This window comes from Mustelus asterias, chromosome 7 (assembly GCF_964213995.1).
Source record: "Mustelus asterias chromosome 7, sMusAst1.hap1.1, whole genome shotgun sequence".
Classification (NCBI taxonomy): Eukaryota; Metazoa; Chordata; class Chondrichthyes; order Carcharhiniformes; family Triakidae; genus Mustelus; species Mustelus asterias.
This window is the reverse complement of record NC_135807.1, coordinates 24,567,383-24,586,473: the sequence shown is the minus strand read 5'-3', so window position 1 is coordinate 24,586,473 and position 19,091 is coordinate 24,567,383. Positions and strand designations below refer to the sequence as shown.

General features: G+C 45.4%; 1 protein-coding gene across 1 annotated transcript in view; it reads right to left on the bottom strand.

Annotated features, from left to right (window-relative positions):
- The window catches only part of adgrb1a (adhesion G protein-coupled receptor B1a), a 650,625-nt gene that overhangs the window by 517,466 nt on the left and 114,068 nt on the right, over nt 1-19,091 (bottom strand). The window contains exon 6 of the mRNA XM_078216994.1: nt 5,767-5,778. Within this exon, the coding sequence (XP_078073120.1) occupies nt 5,767-5,778 (12 nt within the window). The remainder of the gene's footprint in view (nt 1-5,766; nt 5,779-19,091) is intronic.

Genomic DNA, 19,091 nt, shown 5'->3' with positions numbered 1-19,091 from the left:
CTTCATCGCTATCTGCAACTCCAGCAAACTTGCTGATCAGACCAGCTACATTTTCTTCCAAGTCATTTATATATATTACAAACAACAGAGGTCCCAGCACTGATCCCTACAGAACAACACTATTTACAGACCTCCTTTCAGAAAAACACCTTTCCACCATTACCCTCCGTCTTCTATGGGCAAGCCAGTTCTGAATCCATCTCGCTAGCTCACCTTTGATCCCATGTGATTCAACCTTTTGTACCAACCTGCCATGAGGGACCTTGTCAAATGCTTGACTAAAGTCCATGTAGACAACATCCTCAGCCCTTCCCTCGCCAATCATTTTTGTCACATGGCCAATATCCCCTACAATTTTCATTTTGTTGTGTGCAGCCCTTTAATCTTTTTGCTCAGCCGCGCACCTGTGGTAACTTACAGGGGTTGACGTATTTGCGACCTGGAATTCTGTGATGCTGCATGACTGCTCATCTTTAAGGGAACATTGCAAATGATACATTGTCCATGAGGCACCTATCACCCATCACGATAAAAATCCCTTTCCCTGGAAGAGATCAGTTCACAGACTGTGCAATAACTGAAATTAGAGTGAGCTCATTGAGTTTATGGAGCAGCCCAGTCGTAATATCACTGCATTAATAAGTCAGAGGGCTTGGTAAATGCCTTAAGGATGTGAGTTCAAAATCTCAGCATAGCACACTTGCTGGAGTTTAAATTGAATTAATAAGAAATCTGGAATATAAAGCTATTCTCAGTAATGGTGATCATGACAACTATAATTATTTCCATCTGATTCACTAAAGTCCTTCAGGGAAGGTAGTCTGCTGGCTAACATGTGACTTCAGATCCACAGCAGTGTGGTTGACTCTGAACCGCCCTCTGAAATGGCAAAGCAAGCTACTCAGTTCAAGCACAATTTAGGATGGGCAACATATGCTGGCATTGCCAGCAATACCCACATCCCATGAAAGAATAAAAATCAAAATACAGCATTCTAAACTCTATGAGCTAATGAGGTAATCTGCATGGCATTCCAAAATCCACTGGAATCATAGAATCCTACAGTGCCGAAGAGGGCCATTCGGCCCATCAAGTCTGCACTGACCACAATTCCAACCAGGCCCTATCCCCATAGCCCATTGCTTTTACCCTAGCTCATCCCCCTGACACAAAGGGGCAATTTAGCATGGCCAATCCTCCTAAATTGCACATCTTTGGACCTTGGGAGGAAACCAGAGCACATGGAGGAAACCCATGCAAACACGGGGAGAATGTGCAAACTTCACACAGACAGTGACCCAAGCCGGGAATCGAACCCGGGCCCTTGGCAGCAGTGCTAACCACTGTACCACTGTGCCGCCCCATATGTTGGTTTTGCCAGCGATACCCACATCCCATGAAAGAATAAAGAACAAAATGCAGTATTATAAACTCGTGAATGAGCTAATCTGCATGGCATTCCAAAGTCCATTGGAAGTACTGCATTCAGTTCGAGTAGAGGATTCAGATTACTTGTGTGGTGTTATGGGAATAGGGCCTGGGTGGGATGTGGTCGGTACAGACTCAATGGGCCGAATGGCCTCCTTCTGTACTGGAGGGATTCTATGATTGGATGATACTTAGAGCAGTTAACAATCAAATACTGAGATTGAAAAAGGGTTGAGGGAATGAGATACGTTCATGAATATGGAAAAGGTTTCTTGATTTTTGCCATGCTGTAATGATCCTGGATAGGAGAGTGCTAGGAGTTTTCCATTTAGTCTTTTACTCTGTGATTTGCTGTCAGCTATGGCTCAGTAATAGCTATCTTGTCACTCAGATGGAAGCGTGTTTGTTCAAGCCCTACTTCAGAAACTTGAACATATAATCTAGGCTGACACTCAACATTGCAGAGGGAGTGCTGCATTATCAGAGATGTATACCAGCTACCAAGGCAGGTAGCTCAAGTCAGGAAATTTCCCAACTCACTGGACCCACCCGGTAAAAAAAACCCCAAAATACATCATTTCCACTCCAGGGTAGGGGTGGGGCGAAGGCGGTTGCTGTTGGCCTCATTGACCCAGGATGACAGTAACTTCATTGCAGTGTTAATGTCAGCCGACTTGTGACACAAATAAATAAACTTAAAAATTAAAGTTGCCATTGTCTCAGATGGCCGTAGGCTGCTCTTTAGGGAGACAGCTGACTGGTGGTGATTTAACCTGAGGATCATCACACCTCAGATGAGGGGAAAGGTTGAGAAGGAGGGCTTTCATCAATAACCTCAGCTAATTCAGGACTGAACTCACACTGTTGCTCTTGCTCTGTATCACTGGCCAGTTGTCCAGCCAACTGAGTTAAACTGACAGAGGATGCAGAGCAGAGATGGCCACAGGGATAGACTAAATTAGCTGGTTAGAAGGCTCACTTTCAACTGGGACTCTGTCCCAGTCGTTTTGGAACTTCTAGGCTCTCCTGGCTCTCATCCCTCACACCCCCTCATCCTTACCCACCCTCATGCCCTCAAGACCAACTCCGTGCTCCCGATCCATCACCATGGTCTGTCATACTTGCCATGCCACCTACATAGCTTCTCACCCAGTATCCATCATGGGTAGACCTCAGGAGCCAAGCCCAGGTGAAAAGCAATAAACTTACCTTGGTGTTGAGAGCCAAGGTCTGGAACTTCAACTCCCAATGGACCTTGGAGCTTTTGCGCATGCACAAAATGGGAGTGGGCTGCAGATGTGCCATTTTACAATTTGAACGTTCTTTGAGGAAGGGCCCTACGCATTAAGGAAGAAAAAAGCAAAAAATGGCCTGAAAACCCAGGTCAAGTGACTGCAAGCAGAGGACAGGGTTCAGGGACTAGGGACAGGGACAGGGAACAGGGACGGGGCAGTGACAGGGAGAGGTCTCAAAGAGAGAGGGGACATGGAGAGGTCCCTAAAAAAGAGTGCCAGTGAGTACTTTTTTTGTGTAACTACCTATGGGCCTTTCGGGGGTCATGAAATGTAAGAAACTGTAGGATTAGTGACTGACATAATCATATTTTTCAAAGAAATTTGTGATTGAGATTTGCGGGAGCTATTGTAATGGGCAAAGTGGCAATGCCCAAGGGGCAAACTGGCAATGCCCAAGGGGCACCTTGGCACTGCCAATCAGGCATCAGACAGTGCCAAGGCAGTGGGGCAGGGCCTATTGGGGCAGGGCCTGTGGGGTGGAGTGAGGGTGGGAGGTCCCACTGCCACTCTGCAGTCGGGGTCAATGGCAGAGGGGGCTGATTGGGGCTGGCCAACGGGGTGGGGTGGGGGATTGCCAGGGAGGGGGTGGTCGGGACTGGTGGGGGTAAGAGGGAGGGGCAATTGGGACTGCCGGGTGGGGGAGGGTTTGGGGCAATTGGGACTGTCGGGGGGGAGTTGGGAATCGAGGCAGGCCAGGGACAGGATGTTTCCGGGCCAACATCAAGGTTGGCCCAGAAACATCCGGGAGGCCAGCGATCAGTGATGTGGAGAGGTCGGCAAGAGCTGCGATGCGGGGTTGTGGTGCTGGCCAGCGATAGGGCTGGCAAACTCAGACAGTCACCCAAGGCCAGAATTGAATTCAGGTCCCTGCTGCTGTGAGGCAGCAGTGCTAATCATTGTGCTACTGTGCCATTCGATGTTTTGCATTATCGTTCAAAGTGAAGACTGCTCTCAATATTCGTGCATACAAAACAACAGGGTTCAAGTAAGGTACTCAAATATGATGGACTGGACTTGAAAGGATTCTGTCTTTCACATTAAAATTATACATTCTGGACTGATAGGATAAAAGCCTCTCCCTCCTGCTACGAGCCATAGCAGCCTATTTTAAATTCTGGGGTAGTATCAATTTAATTTCTGTCAGATGTAGGCCCATAACACTAATCAAGCTGCTATTTCAATATTGAGTTCATCATCACATTAAGACATGGGATGGCTGATGTAGGAGATGATATGTTACATTGGCATATTACAAAGACATAAAAGCTAGATCTGCAGGATACTGTTGGGACAAGAGTGGACAAAAGTTTAACCCTGCATCTAACCCTATTCGGATTCTGGGATGAAAGTGGGATGGGGAGACAATGGCCTAGTGGTGTTATCGCTCGTGGTATTATGGCTAGGCTATTAATCCAGAAACTCAGCTGCTATTCCGGGGACCCGAGTTCGAATCCCACCACGGCAGATGATGAAATTTGAATTCAACAAAAAATATCTGCAATTAAGAATCTACTGATGACCAGGAACTACTGTTGATTGTCAGAAAAACCCATCTGGTTCACTAATGTCCTTTAGGGAAGGAAATCTGTCATCCTTATCTGGCCTGGCCTACATGTGACTCCAGTGACACAGTAATGTGGTTGATTCTCAACTGCCCTCTGGAACGGCCAAGCATGCCACTCAATTTCAAGGGCAACTAGGGATGGGTAATAAATTCAGGCCAGCCAGTGATGTCCATGCCCCACAAATGAAAAAAAAAACTAGTCAAGGATAAGGCTGGAAGATATAAACGGAAAATTGCTTCATTCTCCAGTCAGATGTCTGACATCTCCCTTAGGAGCTGGTTGCTGTCTCTGTACAGGAGGTGAGGTACACAGCGTGCAGAAGTTTCTTAAAAGGCCTAACATGGAGCATAATCTGTAGCACAATAGCTAAACATGATTTTTAAAACACCATGTGGAGGCTATAGCATCTTTTTGCTGAGGAGAAGCAAAATAAAAAAAACCTTTCACCTGATCATTACCCTGTTGCCTCTGAGTGGCGAGTCCCTGACAGTCATGTGAAATTGAAGTACTGTGAGAAATGTAGAGGAGACAGAAACAAATCACTGGTAATGAGGCAATAGGGAAACTAGGGCCAGACTCTTCCCAGCCCTGTGGAGATGGCTTTGGCAGCAGACAAGAGAGCACGGCGGCAAATATGGAAATTTGAAATGCCGCACATGAAGGCGTGTTCCTGCCTCTCTAGTCTTCTCCAAGCAGCAGGCTCTCAGTAGCAATAACTACTTGACTGCGAACAGTGAGTAGCCAATTAAACTACTAAAGAGGGCAATGATTCAAAATTTTGGCAATGTATTGAAATTTTACCAAGAGCTGTGTCCAGAGCTCAGCAACACTGAGAAGGCAGCTTGATGGCAGTTGATCGGAGGGTGGTTGTAGGCTCTCTTGTCTGCTGACAAAGCCATCTCCATAGGGCTGGGAAGAGTCTGGCCCTAGTTTCCGTTTTTCCAGGGAGAACAAGCCCAGTTTACCCAATCTCTCCTCATAGCTAAGACCCTCCATACCAGGCAACATCCTGGTAAACCTTCTCTGCACTATCTCTAACACCTCCATGTCCTTCTGGTAGTGCGGCGACCAGAACTGGACGCAGTACTCCAAATGTGGCCTTACCAGCGTTCTATACAGCTGCATCATCAGACTCCAGCTTTTATACTCTAGACCCCGTCCTATAAAGGCAAGCATACCATATGCCTTCATCACCACCTTCTCCACCTGTGTTGCCACCTTCAAGGATTTGTGGACTTGCACATCTAGGTCCCTCTGTGTTTCTATACTCTTAATGGCTCTGCCATTTATTGTATAACTCCTCCCTACATTATTTCTTCCAATATGCATCACTTCGCATTTATCTGGATTAAATTCCATCTGCCACCTCTCCGCCCAATTTTCCAGCCTATCGATATCCTGCTGTATTGCCCGACAATGCTCATCGCTATCCGCAAGTCCAGTCATCTTTGTGTCATCCGCAAACTTGCTGATAACACCAGTTGCACCTTCTTCCAAATCATTTATATATATCACAAATCGCAGAGGTCCCAGTACAGAGCCCTGCGGAACACCACTGGTAAGAGTTTTAACAACACCAGGTTAAAGTCCAACAGGTTTATTTGGTAGCAAATACCATTAGCTTTCGGAGCGCTGCTCCTTCGTCAGACACCACTGGTCACAGACCTCCAGCCGGAAAAAGACCCTTCGACCACTACCCTCTGTCTCCTATGGCCAAGCCAGTTCTCCACCCATCTAGCCACTTCTCCTTGTATCCCATGAGCCTTAACCTTCTTAACCAACCTGCCATGTGGGACTTTGTCAAATGCCTTACTGAAATCCATATAGATGACATCCACAGCCCTTCCTTCGTCAACCGTTTTTGTCACTTCCTCAAAAAACTCCACCAAATTTGTAAGGCACAACCTCCCTCTTACAAAACCATGCTGTCTGTCACTAATGAGATTGTTCCATTCTAAATGCACATACATCCTGTCTCTAAGAATCCTCTCCAACAACTTCCCTACCACGGACGTCAAGCTCACTGGCCTATAATTTCCCGGATTATCCCTGCTACCCTTCTTAAACAACAATGCCATCAGGCCCTGGGGCTTTGTCAGTTTTAATGTTCCCTAAAAAACTGAACACTTCCTCCCTTGTAATGGAGATTTTCTCTAACGGGTCAACACCTCCCTCCGAGACACTCCCGGTTAACACGTCCCTCTCCTTCGTGAATACCGATGCAAAGTATTCATTTAGGATCTCCCCAATTCCCTTGGGTTCTAAGCATAATTCCCCTCCTTTGTCCCGGAGAACTCTTTTGCTCCTAACGTATGAATAGAATGCCTTAGGATTCTCCTTAATCCTGCCTGCCAAGAACATCTCATGACCTCTTTTTGCCCTTCTAACTCCCCGTTTGAGTTTTTTCCTACTCTCTCTGTATTCCTTCAGAGCTCCATCTGTTTTCAGTTGCCTGGACTTAACGTATGCCTCCCTTTTCATTTTAATCAGGTCCTCAATTTCCCTGGTTATCCACGGCTCTTGAATCCTACCTTTCCTATCTTTCCTTTTTACAGGCACATGCCTATCCTGCAGCCTTATCAATTGTTCCTTAAAAGACTCCCACATGCCAGACGTGGACTTACCCTCAAACATCCTCTCCCAATCAACGTCCATCAATTCCTGCCTAATCCGGCTATAGTTAGCCTTCCCCCAATTTAGCACCCTGCCCGTAGGACAGCACTCATTCTTGTCCATTGCTATCCTAAAGTTAACAGAGTTGTGGTCACTATTTGCCACATGTTTTCCTACCGAAAATTTGACGACCTGACCGGGCTCATTTCCCAGAACTAGGTCCAGGATAGCCCCCTCTCTAGTCGGGCTATCTACATGAGTACATGGAGCTTAATAGGATGGAGGGTTATAGGTAGGTCTAGAAGGTAGGGATGCGTTCGGCACAACTTGTGGGCCAAAGGGCCTGTTTGTGCTGTAGTTTTTCTCTGTTTCTACATACTGTTCCAAAAAACCTTCCAGTATGCATTTTACAAATTCCTCCCCGTCCGGAACCCCAGCTCTCAGCACTTTCCAGTCTATACCAGGGAAATTAAGCTCCCCCACTACAACAACCCTTTTTTTTAAAGGACATGCATGAACCAGATGGGGTTTTTTATTGACAATTGATGATAGATTTCATACGCAACTTTACTGAGACTAACTTTAGATTCCAGATTTACTGGCCAAATTCAAATGTCACCAGCTGCCCTGGTGGGATTTGAGCCCATGTTCCCAGGACATTCAAGGGTGATGCGGGGGTGAGGGACAGCCAGGAAAGTGCAGCTGAGACCACAACCAGATCAGCCATGATCTTAATGAATGATGGAGCAGACTTGAAGGGTCAAATGGCTTACTCCTAAATTCCTATTAGCCTGGGTCTCTGGATTGCTAATCCAGCAACACTACCACTATGCCAGCATCCCCCGAGCATTAAAGAAGAGCAAGGATCAGCAACTTGAGGGCATAAATTAAATGTGTGCAATCATTCCGGCCAGTCCCACCACGCTCCGGCTGCAGCGAGGTCGGTGAATTTGGCACCCAGCCAAATCTCCTATCACTGCAGCGGGATGGGAAAATGCGACGGGGTTTAGTGGGCTGTCATATTCTGGCCAATATCTTTTTAACAAAGTACAATGTTTGGGACAGTTGCTAAGATATTCAAGACCAAACAGAATCCTTTCCTGCTTTCAAAATTGAATGGATGTAAATATTGGACAAACAACATTGTGGTTAACAACACAGTGGAGCTGTGAGGCAGCAGTGCTAACCATTGTGCCACCGTGGGCGGCATGATGACACAGCGGTTAGCATTGCTGCCTCACGGCTCCAGAGAACTGGGCCCGATTCCCGGCTTGGGTCACTGTCTGTGTGGAGTTTGCATGTTCTCGCCGTGTCTGCGTGGGTTTCCTCCGAGTGCTCCGGTTTCCTCCCAGTTCAAAAATGTGCAGGTTCAGTGGATTGGCCATACTAAATTGCCCCTTAATGTCCTGGGATGCGTAGGTTAGAGAGATTAGTGGGGTAAATATGTGGGATTATGGGAAAGGGCCTGGGTGGGATTATTGTCAGTACAGACTCAATGGGTTAAATGACCTCCTTGTGCACTGTAGGGTTTTGGTGATTCTATGATTTAACGGGGTATGTAGAAATGACAGGAAGATGGAACTAAGTGCATAGTTCTTTCAGAGATGTGGTACAAGCAAAAAAAGGGCCAAAATATATTTTCCTTTGCTATAAAATTCCATGATTCATATCTAAATTCTCGCCAAAATCCATTCCCCATTCAGTTCTGAAACTTAAAAGAAGAGAAAATAACTTGAAATAAGCGTACAACTCTCTCTCTCCTTCCTTCCCTCAAAATGTTGTTGCACTTCGGCCAAAGGCAAGCTGTTCTTTTGCTGTCATTTTCTTTTAAAGTTTAAGCAGCAGCATAGCTTACTGATTGAAAGTCACCTTGTGCTGGTTTCTGCTGTCATCTGCTCCATTAATCACCCATCGTTGGCCCAGAGAAAATGTAACAGAACCCTCGGATTGTGATAATGTCCTGCTCTTCTAGAATGGGAAAGGGTGATGTGTTGAAGTACTTCAGTGCTCAAATATTACTGTCACTTTTCACTGTTAGTCATTTCTCAACTTTCAAAAAAAAACCTTACCTACTCTTCTTCCTGCAATGACTTCAATGAGATTGGCCTCTTAGAGTATGAACTCCCCGATTGAGGCCTCTCCTCGTGAACCTGCTCCTGGGCTTGGCAAGGCTTGCCACCTACAGGTCCAGGCAGTGGGCAATCGACGGGGTCATCCAACCTGACTGTCTGCTCCACCGCGGCTATATTTGCGGCCGGGTGTCCCTTGAAAGGGAGCATGCAGTGTTCGAGGGCACCGCTGATGCCTTCCACGCCCGCTGGGCTCTGCAGGGACTGGGATGTATCATTGACCCCCTTAATCACATTTTAATTTGATGTTTTAAGCTTCCTTTCTGCTTTGTCTTTTGTTTCGGGTGGTTCCCCTCCTTTGAGGGAGCTGCCCCTTTTCAGCTGTCCCTAAATTAATTTGATGGCGTTCATTTGGTTGAACACAAAAAGATGTCCCTTATTGAGGCCTTAATCGCCAGCCCAATCAGGGAGCCTCAGCTGTACATAAATACAGCAACGTCAGGTCCACTAGCACTCCTGATTTTGACTTTGGTCCTAAAGCACTCCGAGGAGTGGAATAGAATTTGTAAATAAAGGGAATCTGGTGAAGGGACACCGGTCACTGTGGAGTTATTTCATTTCCTCCTTGCGGTGAAGCCAAGACTCAACTGATCTCCTCCTTCTACTTCATTTCTACTGCGAGAATGACTGTGAAATTCATTGTCTCCCACATTCTCTTAAAACTCACCTCAATGTTTGGCTTCTGTTAAAAAAAAATGCTAAACATGATTTTGTTTTGGGGACCATTTGTGTAAATCCTTAAATATGATTGGCTGCTTGGACAGCCTGATCACATGACTTTGCTCCATACTGGGAAATCCCCAGTAAAGACAATCAGTGGCAGGATCGCTGCACTGTGGTAGAGATGCAATTCCCACAGTGAGCATTCACTTCAGGTCAGCGGTGAGTCTATTTGCTTTGCCGCCCACTGTAAAATCCAGCCCAATGCATAATTGAAAAGACAATTTTAAAAAGGTATGGGGAAGGAGCAGGGAATGGCCTAACTCAGCACAGGCATTTTTTAAAAAATCATTCATGGGACACGGGCGTCGCTGGCTGGCCAGCATTTATTGCCCATCCCTAGTTGCCCTTGAGAAGGTGGGTGAGCTGCCAATTTGAATCGCTGGAGTTCACATGTTGTGGTTTGACCCACAATGCCGCTAGGGAGGGAATTCCAGGATTTTGGCCCAGGCAACAATGGATGAGGAGTAAGTTCCTTACATTGGAGGAAAACAACAGATTTGGTATTGGAGGAGATGCTGATGAGAAGGTTGACCGTGTGATCTATAAAATAGCAAACTTCTACACCGCTTAAGTCACTTTGAAATGGCAACTAGAGAGATTGGTGGAAGTAAGGGCCTACTGGCCCAGGGGCCTTGATAGGAGTTGAAGAGAATGTCTTGGCACGACTCAAATTGGAATATTTTGTCTCATCCAAGAAATCTTTCTAACCAAAGATGCTGGAAATGTGCAGCTGATCATATTATTGCCTTAAATTAGGAGTTTGGATAATGCTTCAGGTGGGATCAGTAGGTAGAACTTAGAAACATAGAAACATAGAAGATAGGAGCACGAGGAGGCCATTTGGCCCTTCAAACCTGCTCCGCCATTCATCAGAATCATGGCTGATTGTCCAATTCAATAGCCTAATCCTGCTTTTTCTCCACAACCTTTGGTCCTATTCGCCCCAAATGCTATTTCTCGCCGCCTCTTGAATGAATCCCACAGCTCACCACTCTTTGGGTCAAGAAATGTCTCCTCACCTCTGTCCTAAATGGTCGACGCTGAATTCTTAGACTGTGACCCCTGGTTCTGGACTCCCCCACCATCAGGAACATCCTCCCTGCATCTACCCTGTCCAGTCCTGTTAGAATTTTATAAGTCTCTATGAGATCCCCCCTCATTCGTCTGAACTCCAGCGAAAACAATCCTAACCTAGTCAATCTCTCCTCACACATCAGTCCCGCCATCTCCAGAATCAGCCTGGTAACTTAGGGGAAAAAGTCGTGCCAAATGTGAATTCTAGTCAATTTAGAGTTAAAATAGTCCAACTTTCTTCTGATACTATACATTTCCAGCATTTCCAGTTTGTTCCACTATTTTGTGCCGCGTTTGGCTATTTAAGGATATAATAGTCACTTGAAAAGCATAAGAATCGTGATGACAAGACAAATGAATGTTAACGAGAGGCAGTGAAAACCTGACAGTTAATTGTTCTGCAGCTAAGAAGCTGATAGATCACCTTCAGCTGAAGGTAGTTTCTTGTGAGTTGCACTGAAGAAAGCAATCGGATGTGATTATCTTTCATGAAGCAAATCATCACCAATTGGCATTAAGACAAGCATCTTCTCTCGGCTCAGCACAATCGATGCCATGGCGATAACCCAAGACTTTTGACCCTGAAGGTTATGCATTATAGAGGTAATTCTGCTGAGTGAGTAGATCCAAAGGGTAAACTAAATATTCTCTTGATATGAATCTGAAGCTCACCTTAGCTATGACTTTTTGGTAGATAGCATTTAGAATATTCTACATAGAGAACATTGTAACTCCCTGTACGGCACATCACTAAAAGATATCAGTTTATCTTAAATTGCCTGTAGCTAGTCTTCTGCTGATAATGTGCAATGTTACTCACAAAGCTGTATTGATGGTGTACAGGTTCTGCATTGCAGCAAGAATCTTTGGAGTGTATTGTTTCCCCAGATGAAACCTAAAACAAATAGCACCACCAAAGAAATTGGTCACAGTATTGACATTGTTGCAACACAAATTATGGCCAAAATAATCCAACCCTTGTCGTTGTTGGGATCTTCCAATCCCACCAATGGCGACCCCCTGCGGTGCGTTTCCTGGTGGCAGAGGGTGCAAGCCATACAAAATCCTGTAGACATCGGCAGGACCGATAGAAAATATTGTACAGGTGGGGGCAGGGTGGCGGTGAGCAGGGGGTGGGGGGGGGCGGGTGAAAATCCCATCCCTTATTTCTACATGATTCTTCCCGTGAATTTTGGTTTAGCATCTTTACAAAGAATTTAGAGGACATTAACTGGCCATTAGTCCCAATTGCATTGCAAAACAGTGACAATGAATTATAGAGCACTTTTAATGAGAAAAAAGCTGGAATTCTTGGGACGGCACGGTGGCACCATGGTTAGCGCTGCTGCCTCACAACAGCAGGGATCAGATTTCGATCCCCGACTTGGGTCACTGTCTGTGCGGAGTCTGCACGTTCTCTCCGCGTCTGCATGTGTTTCCTCTGGGTGCTCTGGTTTCCTCCCACAGTCTGAAAGGTGTGCTGGTTAGAGGCATTGGCCATGCTAAATTCTCTCTCAGTGTACCCGAACAGGTGTCAGAATGTGGCGACTAGGGGATTTTCACAGTAACTTCATTGCAGTGTTGATGAAAGCCTACTTGTGACAATAATAAATAAACTTAAAAAACTTTAAAAGCTGTTCACACTGATGGGATCTTCTGGTCCAACCAACAGCGGATCCCCACCATGGATTGCCCGGCAACGTGGGAGGCAATCAATGGGAAAGCCCATTGGCAGCGGCAGGATCAAGACCAGAAGATCCCACCACCAGTGACTCGTGTGTCATCTCCCACCGCAAGAAATACACTGCAGGGAGGCCAGAGAATCCCTCCCAAAATATCCCAATATACTTCACAGTGACATAATAAGATAAAACTGAGTCACGTGAGGAGATGAATTGCATGTTCAATGAAGTGGGTTTTGGGCAGCATCTTAGAAACATAGAAACTTAGAAAAACTACAGCACAAACAGGCCCTTCGGCCCACAAGTTATGCTGAACACAGCCCTACCTTCCAGACCTACCTATAACCCTCCATCCTATTAAGCTCCATGTACTCATCCAGGAGTCTCTTAAAAGACCCTATTGAGTTCGCCTCCACCACCACTGATGGCAGCCGATTCCACTCGCCCACCACCCTCTGTGTGAAAAACTTACCCCTAACATCTCCCCTGTACCTACCCCCCAGCACCTTAAACCTGTGTCCTCTCGTAGCAGACATTTCCACCCTGGGAAAAAGCCTCTGAGAGTCCACCCGATCTATGCCTCTCAACATCTTATACACCTCTATTAGGTCTCCTCTCATCCTTCGTCTCTCCAAGGAGAAAAGACCGAGCTCCCTCAGCCTATCCTCATAAGGCATGCCACTCAATCCAGGCAACATCCTTGTAAATCTCCTCTGCACCCTTTCAATCTTTTCCACATCCTTCCTATAGTGAGGCGACCAGAACTGAGCACAGTACTCCAAGTGGGGTCTGACGAGGGTCTTATATAGCTGCATCATTATCCCCAGACTCCTAAACTTAATCCCTCGATTGATAAAGGCCAGCACACCATACGCCTTCTTAACCACCTCCTCCACCTGCGGGGCCGATTTTAGAGTCCTATGGACCCGGACCCCAAGGTCCTTCTGATCCTCTACAGTACTAAGAGTCTTTCCCTTTATATTGTACTCCTTCATCCCATTTGACCTGCCAAAATGGACCACGACGCATTTATCTGGGTTGAAGTCCATCTGCCACTTCTCCGCCCAGTCTTGCATCCTATCTATGTCCCTCTGTAACTTCTGACAACCCTCCAGACTATCCACAACCCCACCAACCTTCGTGTCGTCGGCAAACTTACCGACCCATCCCTCCGCTTCCTCATCCAGGTCATTTATGAAAATGACAAACAGCAAGAGTCCCAGAACAGATCCCTGGGGCACACCACTGGTGACTGACCTCCATTTAGAAAAAGACCCATCTATACACACTCTCTGCCTCCTTTGGGCAAGCCAGTTCTGGATCCACCGGGCAGCCGCCCCTTGGATCCCATGCCCTCTAACTTTTTCTAGAAGCCTTGCATGGGGGACCTTATCGAACGCCTTGCTAAAATCCATATAAACCACATCTACCGCCTTCCCTTCGTCAATGTGTTTAGTCACATTTTCGAAGAACTCCACCAGGCTCGTAAGGCACGATCTGCCCTTGACAAAGCCATGCTGAGTATTCTTCAGCATACTAAACCTCTCTAAATGCTCATATATCCTGTCCCTCAGGATCTTCTCCATCAGTTTACCAACCACTGAGGTGAGACTCACCGGTCGGTAATTACCTGGGCTATCCATATTCCCCTTCTTGAAAATAGGAACCACATCCGCAATCCTCCAATCCTCCGGCACCTCTCCCATCTCCATCGACGACGCAAAGAACATCGCCAGAGGCTCTGCAATCTCTTCCCTTGCCTCCCACAGTAACCTGGGGTACATCCCATCCGGACCCGGCGACTTATCTATCTTGATGCCATTCAAAGATTCCAGCACAACCTCTTTCTTAAAGTCCACATACTCAACCCTTTCAGTCCACCGCACGCCCGCAGTACATCCACCCAGGTCCTTCTCCTCTGTGAAAACCGAGGCAAAATACTCATTGAGCACCTCTGCCATTTCTACTGGTTCCGTACAGACTTTCCCGCCTTCACCTTTTATAGGCCCTATTCCGTCACGTCTCATCCTTTTACTCTTGACATATTTAGAGAACGCCTTAGGGTTCTCCTTAATCCTACCTGCCAGGGCCTTCTCGTGACCCCTTCTGGCTCCTAATTTCTTTCTTTAGTCCCTTCCTACAAGCCGTATACTCTTCTAAATCCCTATCTTCGCCAAGCTCTCTGAGCCTTTTGTACGCTTTCCTTTTCTTCTCGACTAGGTCCCGCACAGCTTTCATGCACCATGGTTCCTTTAACCGACCAACACCTCCCTGTCTGCTCGGAACGTTGTCCTGTAGAACTCTAGACAGGAGGAAACTCTTAAAGGAGGAAAGACAGATGGAGAGGCAAGGAGGACATTTGAGTGCTTAGGGCCCGGATAATTGAAGGCACAGCCATCAGTGGTGGTGTGATTTAAATCGGGAATGTTCAAGAGGTTGGAATTATAGGAGCAGTGCTGTCTGAGTAAGTTGTGGGACTGGAGAAGATTAAAGGACAGGGAGGGGCAGGGCCATGGATAGGGATTATAAAAACAAGGACTATTTTTTAAAGGAAGGTTTTGCTTCAGTGGGAGCAGTTGTCGGTCGGCAAGCACGAGGGTGTTGGGTGAGTGAAACTTTGTCAAGATAGGACGTGTTCTGGATTACGTTAAATATATAAAAGTTAAAGTTTATTTATTAGTCCCAATAGGTTTATATTAACACTGTATTGAAGTTACTGTGAAAATCCTCTATGAAAACTATGAAAACACTATGAAGAGAAGAATATGACATGCCAGCCAGAAGGGTTTTAGTGATGACAGGTATGTGTGATTGGAAGCTCATTCTGGAGTCAAATATGACACCAAGGTAGTCAAAAGTCTGGTTCAGTGTCAGATAAAGTTTTGTTACTTGTGTCACAAGTGGGCTTACATTAACAATGCAATGAGGTTACTGTGAAAATCCCCTAGTCGCCACACTCCGGCACCCGTTTGGGTACACTGAGGGAGAATTCAGCATGCAGTTTCCTCCCACAGTTCAAAGATGTGCAGGTTAGGAGGATTGGCCATGCCAAATTGCCCCTTAGTGTCTGAAGATGTGTAGGTTCAGTGGAGTAGCCGTCATAATTGCGTGGGATTATGGGAATAGGGCAGAGGGGAGGACCTGAGTAAGATGCTGTTTTGGAGAGGGCTGGATGGACTCTTTCTATGATTCTATGATACTATGGTTCATAAGGATCATCTGCAAAGAAAGGTTTGGCTCACTGAATATTCCACATTGAAAACATTCCATTTCCACACACGTGAAATCTATGTTTGGCCTCCATTCCATTCAATTGATCCAAATACATTGATCTCAATTTAGTCTTCGAGCCAAACTCACTCTCTTCAGCTTCATGGGAGCTTCATTGGAACACTGCAGGGGGCCAAGGACAGAGAGGTCAGAGATTGAGTAGGATGAAGAATTAAAGCAGCCAGCTCCACTATACACAAACTTCAATGCAGTTCTTTTGCTTTCTTAAAACAAACCCCACGCAATTATTCCTTGCTTTCCATTCACTTCCTTGTTCAGGCCATTAACTTCACTTTCACACGCTAGTTAACTGCTTATGAGCTTCCAGAATTTTTTATTTTTTTTCAGGTAAGGGTCTTTGAAATATTTATTTTCCCCTTAATTACAAACCTACGAATTAACAGCAGGAGTAAGCCATTCGTCCCTCGATCCTGCACTGCCATACAATCAGATCTTGGTTGATTTGACGTTGCCTCAACAATTTTTCTTTTGGCCTGCTATACCCTCTTATTCCCTTGTCAACCAGAAGTCTAACTAACTCAGCCTTAAAAATATTCAATGATGCTGCCTCTCCTGCTCACTGGAAGAGAGTTCCACAGACTCACAACCGTCTGAGAGAAAAATATTCTCCTCATCTCTGTCTTAAATGGGAGACCTCAGATTACTAAACTGTACCTCTAGTTCCATAGAACCATAGAACCATAGAAAATTACAGCTCAGAAACAGGCCTTTTGGCCCTTCTTGTCTGTGCCAAACCATTTTATGCCTAGTCTCACTGACCTGCACTTGGACCATATCCCTCCACACCCCTCTCATCCATGAACCCGTCCAGGTTTTTCTTAAATGTTAAAAGTGACCCCGCATTTACCACTTTATCTGGCAGCTCATTCCACACTCCCACCACTCTCTGCGTGAAGAAGCCCCCCCTAATATTCCCTTTAAACTTTTCTCCTTTTACCCTTAACCCATGCCCTCTGGTTTTTTTCTCCCCTAGCCTCAGCGGAAAAAGCCTGCTTGCATTCACTCTATCTATATCCATCAAAATCTTATACACCTCTATCAAATCTCCCCTCAATCTTCTACGCTCCAGGGAATAAAGTCCCAACCTATTCAATCTCTCTCTGTCACTCAGCTTCTCAAGTCCCGGCAACATCCTTGTGAACCTTCTCTGCACTCTTTCAATCTTATTTACATCCTTCCTGTAACTAGGTGACCAAAACTGTACACAATACTCCAAATTCGGCCTCACCAACGCCTTATATAGCCTTACCATAACACTCCAACTTTTATACTCGATACTCCGATTTATAAAGGCCAATGTACCAAAGGCACTCTTTACGACCCTATCCACCTGTGACGTCACTTTTAGGGAATTCTGTACCTGTATTCCCAGATCCCTCTGTTCAACTGCACTCTTCAGAGTCCTACCATTTACCCTGTACGTTCTACTTTGATTTGTCCTTCCAAAGTGCAATATCTCACACTTGTCTGCGTTAAATTCCATTTGCCATTTTTCTGCCCATTTTTCTAGTTGGTCCAAATCCCTCTGCAAGCTTTGAAAACCTTCCTCACTGTCCACTACACCTCCAATCTTTGTATCATCAGCAAACTTGCTGATCCAATTTACCACAGTCTTTCCAGTCTTTCCTTTCTGAGGAAACATCCACCCTGTCAAGTCCCCTCAAGGATCTTATACGCTACAACAAGAACACCTCCCATTCTTCTAAACTCCAGTAAATACAGGCCTAACCTGCCCAACCTTTCCTCATAGGATAACTCCACCCATTGCAGGAATCAGTCAAGTAAACCTTCTCTGAACTAATTCAAACGCAACTGTGTCTTTTCCTAAATTAGGAGACCAACTCTATGCACATTCCTCTAGATGTCGTCTTAGCAAGGGACAACTGGAGCAAAACATCCCTACTTAAATTTTCTATTCCTCTTGCAATCAAGGGCAACATTCCATTTGCCTTCCTAATCACTCACTGTACCTGCATTATAAGTTTCTGTGATTCATTCAAGAACACCAAGATCCTTCTGTACCTCAAGAGTTTTGTAATCTTTCCCTGATTTAATTATATATGCTACTTTTTAATCTTCCAACCCAAGTGAACAAGTTCACATTTTCCTACATTATGCTCTGTCTTTTTTACCCACTCACTTACCCTATTTATATCCCTTTGCAAACTCGTTGAAGACAATCTTACCAAAAAAATTCTAAATGTCAATTGAGCATGAAAATAGAAGAAATTAACGTCTTTTTTTTGATCGACTTAAAAGTTGAATCTTACCACACTCTGGCAAAAAAACTCGACAAACTTGAAATTGGCCAGAAGGGGAGGGGGTGGGGCCTAAATCACCCAAAAGCCGGCTTATAGCAACAGAGTGCACCATTGCGCATGTGCAGGTCTCTGTGCTCTGAGAGCACAGAAACCTGTCACTGCCTCTGCTGCTGCTATCAGCCGGCTTCCATAGCCCAGCACCCCCATCCGCTGGGGAACCCCACCTACCTGGAATGATCGCGAACCCCCCAGCAGAAATCACCAGCCCCCCCCCGCCCCCCCACCCTGGAATGAATGCTCCCCTCCTCCATCCGGACTGCTCACAGCCAAAATCACCATAAATCATAAATACAGATATAAATATTATTATTGCTTCGCACACTCGGATCAAATTTCTAAAATAAAATTTACTTGAATGGTGGGATTAGCCTGATTAAAGTAATTGGGACAATAACTCTAAAAATAATGTGGAGAATTTGCCATGACCATGTTAAATGTTTGTATGGTAACTATCGCCAACAATAATTACTGGCACAGTCTATTCTAAAATCCCCACTGATTTTAAAATGGCCACATCTCAATATTTATTACACATCCCAGGGATTAGTATATGTTAAGCTTTTTAAGATACATTGCAAAGACCAATAATGATTGTGCCTTGGCTTCTCGATTCTAAAATTATTAGATCAGTACATCATGGCCCACATAACACGTAGCGGCAGTAATTCAAATATAATTATTAAAAAGCACAACTCTCTTCCATTGTTAATTAATTTTTTTAATTAGCTTCAGCTAAATGTAATATAATAAAGTAAGGTGCTTTTGCTTCCTGCTCCCGATCCAACAACTGGGAAAGAATAGAAGGTTCATATTGAAGCATGGTAGAGCACTGTCTTATTTTTTATCCTCTTGGTCCCACAACCTTTGAAGACAGCTTTCACATTTGGGGTTATTAGGGTATGGAATGAATTACCACAAGCCAAGTCACACATTTCAGAGGGAAACAAATAAGCATGAGGAAAATTAATGA